This window comes from Chiloscyllium plagiosum, unplaced genomic scaffold, assembly GCF_037043375.1.
Source record: "Chiloscyllium plagiosum isolate Xiang-an unplaced genomic scaffold, Cpla_swu_hap1 HiC_scaffold_4, whole genome shotgun sequence".
NCBI lineage: Eukaryota > Metazoa > Chordata > Chondrichthyes > Orectolobiformes > Hemiscylliidae > Chiloscyllium > Chiloscyllium plagiosum.
Genome location: NW_028270142.1, coordinates 133,826,737 through 133,843,358, shown reverse-complemented (window position 1 = coordinate 133,843,358; position 16,622 = coordinate 133,826,737). Strand labels below are relative to the sequence as shown.

The following is a 16,622-nucleotide window of genomic DNA, read 5'->3' as shown; positions in this document are numbered from 1 at the left end:
CCTGACACCTTGGTTTCCAAGTATCTGGCTGAAAGAATTTCTGTTTTCAGGCACCCACGTTCAGAGCAAAAAAAAAAAGAGGCAGATAGGTACTTTGAAACTTTCCCATCTCTACCCCAAAACAAGTTGGTCACAGGAAGGCCCACAGACAGCCTTTCTGGTCTGCTGCCAATTGAATCTCTTAAGGAGCCCAATTAAGTGCCTGATCCCACCTACACTGATATTCACTTAGGGATGGAATCTTCGTGCTGGAAGCACAAAACGTAAAGCCTGCCATGGCTGCTGTGGCTATCCAGCCGAGGTGTCTCATTGCCAGGAATTCTAAGCAAACTTCTACCCATTTCCACCTGAGTTTCTGCGATTCCCATTCCTGCCTTCCCTCACCTGTGCCATGGCCCATGTAAATCGAAAACCCTGGGTGGATCTAGTGGCAGGAACATGCACCATCTTCCTAGTGGTACTGCCAAGCTATGAGGAGCTGCCAACCAACCTTCCGACCCTTCAAGGGGTCCCTTGCTAGCCTCTGTCAGGAAGACTTAAGCAATTCTATTCAGTCCCTGAAGGAAGTGGGAAGGCCCACTGCTGACCAATTGGCACAATGCAGGAGGCCTTCTCAAAAAGGATTATAGCAGGGCTCTTCACCCTTTGGTCAAAACCTCCATTGCTTCCATTAAAAATTGCCAACCATCTACTGACAAGTGGATTTAGGAATCACTTATTTTGAAACAAATTCTTGTTAACCATTGAAAACAAATTTTATCAAAAATCTATTATTTAATTTTGAAATGTTAAACAAGGGCTAAAATAAAGCCTTCGTTTCTAATCCGACACACTGTAAAAAAAACAGCAAATAGATTATGAACAATAAGTTCTTTCCTAAAAAGACATAAAAGCCAATCAGCAGTTCATTTAGACATGCCCTTTGTATCATTCGGACCCAGCCAAACTCTAGGGACCACTGCCAATTCTGCTGAGCCCAATGGCAGCTCTCCAAGAGTATCCACAATCATTATAAAAACCACACAGTGTAATAATGTCTTTCTTCCAAGTACAATGACTTCATAAGCTATATGTATTTATTTTCCTGGAAAGAAACATTTAGGTTTCAAGGCATGGCTTAAAGTATCCCCAATTCAAACAGTCTGCCAACATCCAATCATTTAAGAGCTTTGTTGTGACAAGTAACCTGTGTTACAATGTAACAAATATAACAAGATTCCTTACAACAACGTGCAGAAATTAAGTAAAATTAATGATTCATATTATAATCTGTATGTACATCTTACAGTGAGAACACACAATATAAAATCAATGTTACTGTAGAATCTCTCATAAAAGTAAGAGAGGATTGATGAAGACAATTGCTGATGTTGACGACTGGGATCATTGCATTTCACGATGTAGATAAATTGCCTGGCTACATGGTATGCAATCGCAGAGTTTGTGGAAGATCCCATTTACCGCACTGCCAAGCTTTCTAAGCATGGCAGCAACAGACACCAACAGAACGAGAGACGACTGGTGAAATGGGCAGATAGACAACAGATGCAATTTAATGCCGATAAGTTTGAAGTGATGCACTTTCAGAGAAACAAAATGGAAACCCAGTATAATCGAAGCTATATTATTCTTGGTAGTGTATAAGTAAAATCCTGAGGATGCATATACAGATTACTGGACGTAAATCAGTTAAGAAAGAATATGTTTCAAGAAATGGTTTCATAAACTATAGCACTGAATGGCAGAGTCAGGTAATGACCATCTCCAATAAGAGACAAATCTAACCTTGACATTCAGTGGTGTTACCATCATTGATTCCCCCACTATCAACATCCTTGGGGTTACCATTGACTAGAAACTCTAATTGACTTGTCACATAAATATGGTGTCGGTCAGAGCAGGCCAGAGACAAGGAATACTGCAGCAAGCTACTCACCTCCCCTGACTCCCCAAAGCCTGTTCATCACCTACAAGGCACAAGTTAGGAGTGTGATGGAATACTCCCCGTTGGCCTGAATGGGTGTAACTCCAACAACACTCAAGCAGCTTGACACCATCATCCACCTTATTTACTGTGTCTGTTGCTCTCGATATGGTCTCTTCTACATCAGGAGACAGTCCAAGAAATGCTCTGCAATTTAACGTTCTATCTCTGGGACGCACGTACCAAACAACCCCACCATCCTGTGGCCAACCACTTCAACTCCCCCTCCCACTCTGCCAAGGACATTCAAGTCCTGTGTTTAGATCAGAGTCGAGCTGGAAAAGCACAGAAGGTCAGGCAGGATCCGAGGAGCAGGAAAATCGATGTTTCGGGCAAAGGCCCTTCATCGTTCCTGATGAAGGACTTTTGCCCGAAACGTCGATTTTCCTGCTTCTCAGATGCTGCCTGACCTTCTGTGCTTTTCCAGCTCCACTCTGATCTAAACTCTGGTTTCCAGCATCTGCAGTCCTCACTTTTGTCATGCAAAAGTTGGGCCTTCTTTACCGCCAAAACCAAGCCACCCAACAGCTGGAGGAAGAATGTCTCATCTGCTGCCTTGGGACCCTCCAACCACATGGTATAAACATCAGCTTCACCAGTTTCCAAACCTCCCCTCCCCCCACCTCATCCCAGATCCAACCCTCTAACTCCGTACTGCCCTTTTGACCTGTCCCACCTGTCCATTTTCCTTCCCACCTATCCACTCCACCCTCCCCACCTGCATCTACCTATTGCCTTCCCAGCTACCTCATCCCTAGCTCTAACCCCACCTTATATATCTCTCAGCCCCCTTGCCCCCTCCTGAAGAAGGGTTTAGGCCCGAAATGTCAGCTTTCCTGCTCCTCGGATACTGCCTGATGTGCTGTGCTTTTCCAGCGCCACACTTTTAGACTCTGACTCTCCAGTAACTGCAGTCCTCACTTTCTCTCACCATTCAGAGCAAAGCAGCCCACTCGACTGGCTTGCACTCTCAAGCATCCACTCCCTCCACCACCAATGCTCAGTAGCAGCGGTGTGTACTGTTTACAATGTGCACTGAAGAAGTTCAACAAAGATTCGTAGACAATATCTTCCAATCCTATGAACACTTCCACATTTAAGTTCCCCTCCAAGCCACTCATCAGCCTAACTTAGAAATATATCACCATTCCTTCACTGCCATTGGGTCAAAATCCTGGAATTCTCTCCCAAAGGGCATTGTCAGTCAATCTACAGCATGTGAAACTGTTCAAGAAAGCAGCTCACCGTCACCTTCTCAAGGGCAACTTGGGATGGGTAATACAAATACGTGAAGATGGCACCCATCTCCCAAGAGTGAATAAAAGAAATGTGAAAACAGGAAACTCATGATAAGCTTCACAAATATCTGATGAGCCCTTAGCTGGGGTATTGTTTACAATTTTTGTATGGCACTTCAGGAAGGATATCAAGGTCCCGGAGAGGGCACAGAGAGGAATTTTGCCAGCAATAGGGTTGTTCAATCTTTGGGAAAGATTACAGAAGCTGGGATTTGTCCTTAGAGCAGGAAAGGTTAACGAGAGACCTAAAAGATGCATTCAAATCTATGCCAACTTTCAATGGAGAAATGAGAACATAAGTTTTTTTTGGGAAGTTATTCGGTAAAGACAAGCCATTGGCAAAAGAAAGACAGAAGAAATTAGGAGACTTCACACAAAAGGTTGTTAGTAGTTGAAAGGGATAGTAGTTGAAAGGGATCAGACTCCACAGAAAAGTTTAAATGTCAACTCGACTTAATTTGAAGAGGACTAACTTGGAAGATAATTGGGGGGAAAATATCTATGACGTAGGACAAAATTAGACAACACTTCCAAGGAATCAGCACAAGTAAAATGGGATCAACAAACTCCTTTTATACTGTAAGATTACATGATTTAATTATACCGCACAGAAAGAGGCCATTCAGCCCCTGTGTCTGTACCAGTTCTCTGAAAGAGGCGAAAGTGGGTGCTGGAGATTAGAGACAAGATTAGAGTAGTACTGGAAAAGCACAGGTCAGACAGCATCCGAGGCGCAGGAAAATCGACGTTTCAGGCAAATTCCTGATGAAGGGCTTTTGTCCAAAACGCCAATTTTCCTCAGTTCTCTGAAAGAGTTAACCAATTATTCCCCGCCTGTACTCCTTCCCCATTGCTTTGTAAAAATGTGTATTTTAAGTAGTTATCCAATTCCTTTTTGAAAGCTACTATAAATATGCTGCACATCAAACGGAGATTGAGGTACTGAACTGGAGTTCTATTTATTTTAATTCAAGAGGGACTGTGCCAGTTATCCATTATTTGTCTTCAAATCAGAATACATTTCCTCTAGAATAAAGTTTCAGAATTGATCCATTTGATCATGGATTCAGATCCAGATGGATCTATTCCATTCATTTCAAGTTTCAATATAGTGTGTCAGTAAGTACCATGAGAATTTGAAACAAGCTGGTCTTGGCTTCAACTTTAGCACAAGTTTACTTCATGGATGTTAAACAATGATTTTCTGGGCCACAACTGCTAGGAATTATCTTCTTCTTTAATAATGTACAATTAATCTTAACCACACAGAGTGAGATCACTTTCCTACAATGTAATGATCATCGCATTGATATATGTGAGCATATTTTCCAAGCAATCAAGTTCCACACATTAAAAGATAATGACAATACTGTTCTAATTCATCATCAGGAATAAACACCTTAGAGTCATACAGCACAGAAACAGACTCTTCAGTCCAATTAGTCCACGCTGAACATAATCCCAAACTAAACTAGTCCCACCTGCCTGCTCTTGGCCCACATTCCTCCATACCTTTTCTTATCCAACTTACATACTTATCCAAATGTCTTTCAAATGTTGTAATTGTACCCACATCCACCATTTTCTCAGGAAATTCATTCCACACACAAACCACCCTCTGTGTAAAGATTTGCCTCTCATATGTCTTTTTTAAATGTCTCTCCTCTCACCTTAAAGATTTGCCCTCTGGTCTGAAATCCCCTACCCTAGGGAAAAGACATGTGCCATTTACCCTATTGAGAGCCCTTCAACCTCCTACACTCCACTGAAAGAGGTCCCGGCCTATCCACCTTTCTTAACAACTCAAATCTTCCATAACTGGCAACATCCTGGTAAACATCGCTTCTGAATCCTCTCCAGTTTAATAATATCCTTCCAATAAATGGGTGCCCCAGAACCGGACACTGTACTCCAGAAGAGACCTCAGCAATGTCCTGCACAGCCTTAACATGACTTCCCAACTCCTATACTTAAAAGGGATGAGCAATGAAAGCATGCATGCTAAATGCCTTTTTAACCACCCTACCTATATGCGATGCAAAATTCAAAGAATTATGTACTTGCACCCATAGGTCCCTCTGCTATTCATCACTACTCATGTCCGAACCATAAAATGTATAAGTCAGCCACACAACCTCTGAACAATTCAGTGAACCAGAAAGGAGTTTTCTATTGGTCAAAGACAGGTAAATCTAAAACTAAATTTCAAGAAAGCTGGCTGAACGAATGAAGAAACACAAAAAGCTAGGGGAGGGCTAAAATGTACAAATTGTTATATGACAACATAACAGCTCCATTCTATTTAACATCCTCCAAGAATAGGTTTCAAATTTGAAACTCTTGGATCTTAACTCTACAACATACCAGAAACATAAGTGAACCCATGATATAAAGTCACTAGATATGGCCAACCATAGTGATTAAAGACCAAGGTAAAATATAATTGATATAATTCCTATCTTGAATTTGGTAGATATTCCAACAGTATTTTCACCAGTTTATTTCATATATGGTATACAGGGAGAGTCTACAAACAACCATAAGCATCTCTTTCCATTGGACACAGAGATAGATAGACAATTAGTTACATATAGCTTCACATGGATGAAAGTAAGGAAAGTGTAATGTTAAAAGATTAAATTGAAATATGTCTGTGGACATTAATGTTATATTAAAGAGTTAAACTGCATTGAGTGAACATTCTGGAAGTGGATGGGGTCGACAATCATGAAAGAATGTGGGTGACCATCCACTGTAATTTACATTTCATCTAGACAGTCATTTGGTATTATTCAATCTCTTCCATCCAGAAATGCATTCTGACCAGAGGTATGTCACACCTGCAATGTCTTGGGGAATAACTGAGTCAGGAAATCATCTACATAACAATTTCCCAGGATAAGGCATTAGTATTATCTCAGAGGATGATCTCATCCTGCCATTGTACCTGGGGTAACTAGTGACTGTGAATAACTGGGGGGTGTCTTGAGTGGCATGTGACTGTGAGGAGTGGCCAGAGTATCTGTCAGCATGGCCAAATGACCTGTATAAAAGGAGATGCGTTTTCTTTGTTCAGCGCCTCACTTTGACTCACCCTTGTGCACCTGCGAGGGGGGAGTCAAAGGGGGTCACCTAGCTTGTACAAGCTTTAATAAACTTTAACTGTTTGCAGAAGTTAGTGTGTGCGAATTGCATCTTGTGGGCGAAACCTCGGGAAAAGAACCTAACAAAAGGACCATGAACCACCACAGCTTGAAGAGTTTGAACACACACTGTTGGTTTTATACTAAACCACACTAATTATCCAGCAAACTGATATTTCACATGTACTGAACATCTTAACAAAACCATTTATTTTAAAACAATGCTGTGTGTCGAAGCACCTACATTTCATGTCAAAAACTGAAGGTACAGTAGCTTTACAATCTCTTCAATTCACCCAAGGCACAGGAGTCCATAACATTAGCCATTTTACTGGCTTTCACTTGCTGACTTAACAAGGGATATACCCACTTCCCAACAGAAATCATCACTAAGTTTTTAATCACAAGACACAGGGTTTTGCAGGCACGCTTGACTTTTGAGCTGCACCAGGAAGAAAAGGTGCACAAGTTATCTTTAGCTCAGAAACTGCCAATTTAGTCTAGTTGATATTATCAGGTTTTGACCTGTGAACACACTTGATTTATTGCTAGTTTTGCTTCTCATTCCAAAATTAGAACCAAACCTCTTAAAATTAAACAGTTAAAAATTATTTGAAGTTACTTATTGACCACAAAGCAAGTCAAGAGTTTACAAAATATTTAGACTTTAAGTTACCACAATGGCTCAAGCCAATAAATATGATAATCAAATAAAATCTTTTAACCACTGGCCAAATTTCTGTATTCATAGTTCCTTTCACAATTTCAACAACTATATGCAAATCAACAATTTACTGGGAGCATAAAATGCAATGAAGCAGTTTTCACATTTTGTAACTCAAAATGATTTTGTTTTACATTGGCTACACCACACAAGATTCATACACAGGTAAATGGAAATTACAATGCTACTTAATCACACTGCATGATGGCTTTAAATTTTCTTAATAAAACAACGTTAGTATACATAGTATAACTATATTTGTATGTGTACATACGAACGGGAAACCCTATGGGAAACAGTAACTAAAAGTGAGAGAGAGTACACAGTATGCTATACAAAATAAACATTATAACTGGAATGAGGACTTTTTGATCATCACGACACCCTCATAATAACCTTCTTCAGAAGTACAACTTGCACATATACAGAACCTTAAACAGCATAAAATATCCAAAAGAGCTTGTCCCACCTGTCCCTCTTCCTTCCCACCTATCACCATCACTCCCCCCAACCTTTATCTACTTATCACATTCCCAACTACTTTTCCACCCAGAACCAACCCCTTTCCCTTTTATCTCTCAGCCCCGTTGGGCCCCCTCCACATTTCTGACAAAGAGCTTGTGCTCGAAACATCAACGCTCCTGCTCCTCGGATGCTGCCTGACCACCTGTGCTTTTCCAGCACCACACTTTTTAAATTGTTCACAGCAGCATAGTCAAACAAAAATCTGATACTTAGTCACATAAGGGGACATATGAAAAGCTAGATCAGAGGGGTAGATTTTAAGGATTGTCATAAAAGGAAAAGGAGCAATGAAAACATTTAGGGAGTCTAATTAACACCTGATTAAAACAAATCCATAAATCCTGATTTAGAGATATGCCAGCTCATCAATAGGATGAAGAAGTCTTCAAATGATTCCACATAACAAAAAAAAAAGTTTGCTTCAATAAATATTGGATGTACTCATCCACATAGCATATCCAATGGAAGTCAGGCTGCCATTTTGTGTTCAGGCAAATTACATTTCCCTTTATGAACAAAATCATGTCCCAGTCAAAGAAGGACCATGCAAACTCAATTAATTGAAGTTTTAAAAACTTTTTTTTCCCTCTCCACCCCACCCTTTGAAATAAATTATTGCAATTCTGTTTGCCCAAAATGCATAAGTTCTTTGTCACCTATGGCATAGTGAAATAAAACGGAGAAAATCACTCAATACGTCTGAGTATTTTTACTAGAGAGACACAACACAGCATGCTTGGGCACACTTATCAAAAACATGTTGATAAACTCAACTCATATAAGCTATTCCAAGAGAGGGATAGGAAAGGGACTTCAACAAAATACAGTTTCTTACATCAACAGTTTCAACAGTAAACCTTACTAGATCTCCTACATCTCCCGGCAAATCAACTCTACAAAATGATAAATGTAACTTCACTTATAATATAAAATTCAATAGACTCTCATAAATTATTACTGAGCAGCAGTATAATTTTATATGATGGCACAACAATGAGTTAATTGATTCTGAACCCCAACACTAGGTAATTCACATGGATTTTGGAATATTTGTTTAATTTTGCAACTATATTCAGAGACTGACTGGTTGCCATTGACAGGTAACCGATCTCAATGCTACAGGCAATCTAGCTGATGTGACAGGGGTTCTTACTATGGTATTAACAATTGGATTGTTAACAGTATGGATGCATGATGAATTACTGTAGTTGAATAAATAGTAAGAAATACAATCGCAATCATGTTCTTAGTAGGCCAGTGGTATGTGATACAAAAATACATAACACAGGGCCTGCAATTGACTTGTTTACAAAAATCTTTTTTTGTTATTGATCAGTAGGGTCTGCTTTGTACGTACGTACACACACACACACACACACACACACACACACACACACACACACACACACACACACACACACACACACAATCACAGTATGCTCTTATGCAACAGAACGAAGCATGCATTCAACTGTATATATCTGTGTGCTGTCCTAGGGCTTTACAACTTCATGTAAACTTTTGAATTGCACAGCAGCTGTTACTGATCAAAGACAAAACATTGGATCCACTTTTAACCAAGTTTATTTGCTTCAGCATCTGCCACTTACAAGTTTTAGATCTCTATCAGTGATTGAGAACTGTACTGATAAAGGGGGATATATTGGGTCAAGAAAGAGAAATAAAATTACACAAGGAAGCTAATCAAATATGCAAAAGTCAGGACCAAAAAAATTTGAAAAAGCATTTTCGACAATTATTTCTCAAAACTGTTTCTTACCTGCGTGTACTCGAAGTCTGAAAGATGAACTATACTTTTGATGTAATCCAACCGAAACTGATGTTCTGGGTTGGCTAATTGGACTGGAGGTATTAAAGTGCTCATTGCCGAAACTATTGTCTAAAAAAACGGATAGAAAATGGTAACAGACATTAATCTGAATAAATATGAGATAATCCATTTGACTGAAAATTGGATTTGTGTTCACATGCCAAAAATCAAAGGCCTTCCCAGCAATATCTGTGCAGCTATTAACACTTACCACTATAGCATCTTTAATATTTTTCCTAATATCTTGTACTTTCAGTTTCTTCTCTCTGTATGGGAAACAGGAACAATTTGATGGTAATATTCCTTTCCATTTGGCTCATGATCAAACTATATGCATTATCAAAGGATTGAAACAAATGTAGAAAATGCTGGAGAAAAGCAGCAGGTTTGGCAGTCAGTGTGGAGAGAGAATAACAGCTAACACTTCAAGTCTGTTTTGACTCTTCTTCAGTCCTGTTGAGTTTCCCCAGCATTTGCTGCGTTTTGTTTGAGATTTCTAGCATCTCAGTGTGTTGCTTTTATTTTCCAAGGCATTGATTGAGGTTAAGATCACAAAAATGGAGAATGTTATGATTTAGTGAGATATTAATTTGGTGGGATGGGGGTGATGCTGCTGGTGAGAACTGTCGCCATGTTGTTGCTATTTCAGGACTGTGCAAATACTGCTGTTCAAATGTCAATACTGGAGAGAGAGAAAAAGAAATATTTGTGAGCCTAATGCTGTCAGGGAACACAGTCCAACATTTCGGGGAGTGCCCACCTAACACCTCCACCTTCTCACCCTCACATCCTCCTACCTACCTCCCCTCATCTCCATCCCCCCTACTTCTCAAAACCTCCTCCACTCTCCCAACCAACCACAGGCTGGGACTTACTCGGCATTGAATCCATTGACATGCAAGATCCGCATCTGTTTGACAATTGTACTTTTCCCAGATTCTCCAGCGCCTGGAAGGAAACAAAAACACGCGATGTGTGAGAGAGGAGGAGAGAGAGAGAACAAAATCAGCTTCTCAGATTTAAAAATAAACAGCAATAACTAGGGAGCACCAATATCAATACAGCCAGCCCCTTAAGAACATGCACAAACACTGAGACACCCCCACCCCACGCACAAACACACTGTAACATATGACGGCAGGGACATATAGAATCCATAGGGATACGCACAGGGCTGGGGAGTGGTCTGCTGGCCTTTTGGAAGCTGCTCCAGCCTCTCCCCCCTGATGTTACCCCGAAGAGGGTGACACTTGGCTCGCGGCTCTTACCCAGCAGCAGCAGCCGGTGCGTTGCTTTGTACGCCTGCCTGTCCTTCTGCAACTGCTTGTCGATTTTCTTGTTGGCTTCGCGCTGGGCTTTCTCGTCGTGCCGCTGGTCTTCCGTCTTGCTGTTCCCTAAACAACCCATCGCTGGCTCTCTCTCCCCCTCTCTCTTCCCTCCCCCCCACCCACCCTCCTCGCTTTCCAATCCCACCCCCCAGTCTCCCCTCCCTGCACTTTTTCCAACAATAACAATGATACCGATTTATATAATGTACACACAACCCCTCGCCCCCCCCCAGGCACAGAGATGCACAATGAGAGAGATGGCCCTCTCTCTGTGTGTGGAGGGGGGGTGGGGAGGGGAGGTGGAAGAGAACGCCGTCGCTAGCTAACGCTCCTCCTGAATCTTTTTTCGTAAAGGAGAAACAGATAACGTGAAAAATGCCTCAATCATCTAAACATTTTTTAAAAATCTACAAATAAATTAAAGCAGCGGACGCTGGAGATGAGGATATATATATATATATAAAAAATATAAAGCTATAAATAACCAGGCGTCCACACACAGAGACAGAGAACAGGAGAATGGAGCCGGGGGCGAGGATACTGCAGCTCCGCCCGTTCAGGCGCGGTCCCGCTCTCTCTCTCTCTCTCTCTCTCACACACACACACACACACACATACATACACACGGGACAATCTCACGTTCCTACCCCAAATCCCCCACACAGCAACCAAAACCCAAAACAAAACTACATCAAGCAGGCAGGGCAGCAACCAGAACCGCGAGAAAATAAAGCCATTTCCAATGCACCGCCCTCCCATCACTTCTCCCACTCAGTCCACTGAAAGTGGTCTATGGTGGGGGTGGGAAACCCTGAGAAAGGTCTTGGCCCCCCCCCTCTCCCTCTCCCCCCCTCTCCCTCTCCCCCCCTCTCCCCCCTTTGCTGGGACAGGGTGTGTCCGCTCAGCAGCTGAGCTGGGAAGGAAGTGTGCAGCGTGTCAGTTTTGTTTTTGGAGCCGCTTCTCTGAACCCGAGCCCAGCTCCTTTGCCGGGCCAACTGGAAAACGTCCACCTCAGCCTCCTGGTACCCGAGGGAACTCCCATTCCTCAACACACCCTCACACAAGGCCAGGCTGTTCTCACTCAGGAGACTAACCATCACCCCCAGAGGAATAAATAATCCGCCTGGCGACATCCTTCCTTCCAGCAAATGTCTTTCTCTCCCCACCTCATAACAATCTCCCATAAATACACTCACCACAATGCAAGTCGCCCCGGTAAATGTATTTACCTGTAATAAACACACACTCCCCAAGTAATTGTCTCTACCTATAATAAATACCTGCCCAGGTAATGTCTATCCTTGTAATACTCTCCCTAGTAATTTTCTTTCCCTATAATAAACACTCTACGGCATTATTCTACCCCTTTAAGAAATACACTTGTTTCATTGGTTGTTTCTCCCCTCATACTCTCCCAGTTATGGTCTCCCTTTGTAAATATACTTTCTCCAATAATAGTATCCCCCTGTAATAATTACATTTTCCCTAGTAACATGTCTTTCCTGCATAAATGCTCCCCTCTCCACTAACCATCTCTCCCAGTGATTAGATTCCCTGCAGTCTGGAAACAGGCCCTTCAGCCCAACAAGTCCACACCAACCCTCCGAAGAGTAACCCATCCCCCTCTGACTAATGTACCGAACACTATGGACAATTTAGCATGGCCAATTCACCTGACCTGCACATCTTTGGAATGTGGGAGGAAACCCACACAGACACGGGGAGAATGTGCAAAATGCACACAGACGGTCGCCCAAGGCTGGAATCAAACCTGGGACCCTGGCGCTGTGAGGCAGCAGTACTAACCACTGAGCCACCATGCCACCCTATAAATGCATAAATCCTGTAGAGAGCAGGGAAAGATGTGGTGGTGAATGTTTGAAAAGGGTTAGCTATGGATATGAGGTCCTGTGGATTAGTGGGAGCAACTGTGTGAAGGAGAATCATGTCTCTGGATTGAGGACATGGGGAGGTGGGGTTAATTGGGCAAACAGGAGTGCAGAGATATTGCTGTTTGTGGAACCTCAGTGAAATTGAGAAAGTGGGAAGCATGGAATATCTGGATGGTAAACAGGGGAACGGGGTAAGGAAAGTTGACAGATAGTTACATTTCTGCTTACATATGGAGTTGGAAGAGAGCTAGAGAAATCAGCCCAATGTGAATTTAGACTTGCTTTCCACTTCTCCTACAGTCTTCAGGAATTTGCAAAACATTTTCCAGGACTTTGTTGCAACAGCCCAGGTGAGAAAATCATAGGGAGGAGTATGAGAAAAAAAATGCTGTTTATCTTTCCATTGAGACTATTTTGCTTTCAGAAGGGGTCTTGCTGCAGGTGCTGTTGCTCTTGTTGCAAACCTTCCTCATGATTGTGACAAGGACATCATTGATTCAGTTTTGAGATTGTGAAAATAAAGTTTATTTAAGCATTCCCATTCCTGCACATACAGAACATTCAGGACTTGGAGTAGAAATTGGAAAAGGGATTACAGAGACTATTAATAGAAAGCATTCTGGAATTCTCATACTGTGGTTCTTAATGTGGTGTACCGAGGTAATAGATCATTGGATGATCTGTGAGTCTATGTGCCTAAATTACTTTAAAAGACTAGATAGATAGATAGAGAGAGGACAACATCTAGATTAGATGAGTCAACATACATGATAAAATGTGAGGAATTATATTAATAACAGATTGCAGATTCTCTGCATGGAAATCATGTCCAATAAACAGAACAGCAGCAGTGTCCAGCTTGTTTGATTTTTACAATATCTTTTTGTTAAATTTTAGTTTCTTTCATGATTGCATTATGTAACTGCCTTTACATTTGGTGGATTATCTCAACCTTGTTGAGAGTTAGAAATTAAGGTTGGCTGCAACAAAGTAGCTGAATATTTTCATGTAACACCTCCACTGCATATAAGGAGGCATTAACTCTGTGTTTTCAGTGAGCTATCATATACCCTCAATTTATCTAATCTCCCCTCAGTGGTTTTGGGATTTCTATGAGATCCATGACTATTCTTTTTCATCCCTCAAACATTTGTAACAGTTCCAGGATAATTACAGTAAAGTCTAAGGTTAAAAAATAATTTACCAAGTTAAAAAGTCAAAAATCAAAACGTGTTGGGCTTTTACAACCAAATCTGACAGCTTCAGCATTAAAACTGCAGTAATTCTCAGATTTTCTGCTGTAAATGCTTTTCTTTGGAATGAACAAGTGTTGAAATGTTAGGAACTGCTGCAACTTAAGCAGTAACAAGACAACTCACAACATTTTCTGTTTTAATTTTTTGTTTCAATGTGTAATGGGATCCATAACATGGGCTGTTTTGGAGCAGTCATCTTTTTAAGTCTTATCTCAATATTTCCAAATAAAGCAACTTTTGCTAATTTTACAATTACTGTACACAGACTGACAGGTTTAACACTGAGGATACAACTAGGATTAGATGTCTTGTCAAAAAAACGTAAACCAAATAAAACAGAGCCAGTTGCATAGATAATAAATTATTAAGATGAGTTTTGCTGGTGCTCAAGTTCTTTTTTCTCCTGAATGTACAATTTATTCATACCCCTGAATAACAATGATTCCTTTTTGATTCTGAGAAAAATATTTTTAAAAAAAGCAGTAGGACATGTGTTTCCTGATCTGCTTCACATTAAAGTTAACCAGTTGTGGGGAAATGGTGTAATCCTAACGTGACTGGACTAGCAATCCAGAAAAAGACTAATGTCCTAGAGACACATGGTTTGAAATCTCACCTTGATGAACAGTGAAATTTGAATTTAATAAAAGGTTGGTTCAATGAACACATTGTCACTGTCGATTGTTAATAAAGAACCTTCTGGTTTATGAATGCTCTTTAGAGAAGGAACTCTGTTGTCCTTGTCTGGTCTGGCCTATCTGTGATCCAAGACTTACAGCAATAAATCTTACTCTTGACTGCCTTCCAGGCAATTAGATGGGGATGGTAACTGGATGGTAATAAATGGCTGAGCCAGCAACAACCAAACCTCATGACCAACTTTCTTGAAAAGTCCACTTAAGGGTGTTAACTGAAGACAGCATGGACAGACTTTGCTGCTATATTTCTTGTGGTTGGGGGAAGGCAGCAGGGACTCCCTGAGCCTAACCCTGCAAATACCTTCCCCTCCCACCACCTTTCCTGCCACTTCTTGGGATGGGGCAATTTCACCCTTTATTCTTGTAAGCTCAGTCTCCCTATTTGAGGGAAGGATGTTGCTGCTGGAGTTAGGGTGTGGGACAGGACAGAGTGGTGGTTGGTACTTTTCTACTCACGGGCCTCCAAGGGGAATACGTGTAAATATTTACAGTTGGGTACGACGGGAATCTGTCAGTGTTTACCGGGGGCCCCTGTGGGAATGTCAGTTTCCACAGCAGGCTCCAATGAGAATGTTACAGTACGTCCAGGCCCCCAACCGCACCCCCCCATGCCCCCCACCAGGGAATGTGTCAGTATTTATAGGGGCTACTGGGGGAATATGTCAGTATTTACAGGGGCCCCCCGGGGGAATATGTCAGTATTTACAAGGGCTCCCGGGGGAATATGCCAGTATTTACAAGGGCTCCCGGGGGAATATGTCAGTATTTACAGGGGTCCCCGGGGGGAAGGTGTCAGTATTTACAGGGGACCCCGGGGGGAAGATGTCAGTATTTACAGGGGCCCCCGGGGGAAGGTGTCAGGATTTACAGGGGCCCCCGGGGGAAGGTGTCAGGATTTACAGGGGCCCCCGGGGGAAGGTGTCAGGATTTACAAGGGCCCCCGGGGGAAGGTGTCAGGATTTACAAGGGCCCCCGGGGGAAGGTGTCAGGATTTACAGGGGCCCCCGGGGAATATGTCAGAATTTACAGGGGCCCCAGGGGGAAGGTGTCAGGATTTACAGGGGCCCCCGGGGAATATGTCAGAATTTACAGGGGCTCCCGGAGGAAGGTGTCAGGATTTACAGGGGCCCCCGGCGGAAGGTCTCAGAATTTGCAGGGGGTCAGTATTTACAGGGGCCCCTGGGGGAATATGTCAGTATTTACAGAAACGGCTGGGAGAATATGTCAGTATTTAAGGGCCTCCCGGGGGAATATGACAGTATTTCCGGAGGCAGAGGCTGTGATAGGTAAGAGTTACGGGGGGAAAAAAACGTCGGCGGAGGGATCCCCTATAGTCGTTCCCCTGAAAAGCAAGTATGCTGTTTTGGATATTGCTGGGGAGGGATGACTTACCAGGAGTATGCAGTGGGGCCCAGGTCTCTGGCACAGAGCCTGTCCCTGTCGCAGCAAAGGGATGGAGGGAAAGGAGGAGTGTGTTAGTCAATGGGGACTCAATAGAGGGACAGATTGAAGGTTTGAAGGGAATGAACGAGACTCACGGTTGGTGTGTTGCCTCCCAGGTGCCAGGGTCCATGATGTCTCAGATTGTATCTTCAGGGCTCTGAAGGGAGAGGGTGACCAGCCCCAAGTCATGATCCACGTAGGTACCAATGACATAGGTAGAAAGTGGGATAGGGACGTAAGGCAGGATTTCAGGGAGCTGGGGTGGAAGCTGAGAGCTAGAACAAACAGAGTTGATTTCTCTGGATTGTTACCCGTGCCACGTGATAGCGAGGCAAGGAATAGGAAGAGATATCAGCTGAACACGTGACTGCAGGGATGGTGCAGGAGGGAGGGTTTCAGGTACTTGGATAATCGGGGCTCATTCTGGGGAAGGTGGGACCTCTACAAACTGGACGGTCTTCACTTGAACCAGAGGGGTACTAACATCCTGGGTGGGAAAT

General features: G+C 42.5%; 1 protein-coding gene across 2 annotated transcripts in view; it reads right to left on the bottom strand.

Moving 5' to 3' along the window:
* LOC122548864 (guanine nucleotide-binding protein G(s) subunit alpha-like) overlaps positions 1-16,622 on the bottom strand; it is a 310,047-nt gene that overhangs the window by 184,888 nt on the left and 108,537 nt on the right. Inside the window, exons 1-4 of one of the 2 annotated variants that reach the window (XM_043687750.2) lie at positions 10,774-10,926; positions 10,381-10,453; positions 9,717-9,771; positions 9,455-9,574 (exon numbers count right to left, since the gene is read on the bottom strand). In XM_043687750.2, coding sequence (XP_043543685.1) covers positions 9,455-9,574; positions 9,717-9,771; positions 10,381-10,453; positions 10,774-10,912 — 387 coding nt within the window. In that variant the 5' untranslated portion in view covers positions 10,913-10,926. Of the gene's footprint in view, positions 1-9,454; positions 9,575-9,716; positions 9,772-10,380; positions 10,454-10,773; positions 10,927-16,622 lie in introns of those variants that run through there. The other variant, XM_043687749.2, reaches the window with a different exon arrangement.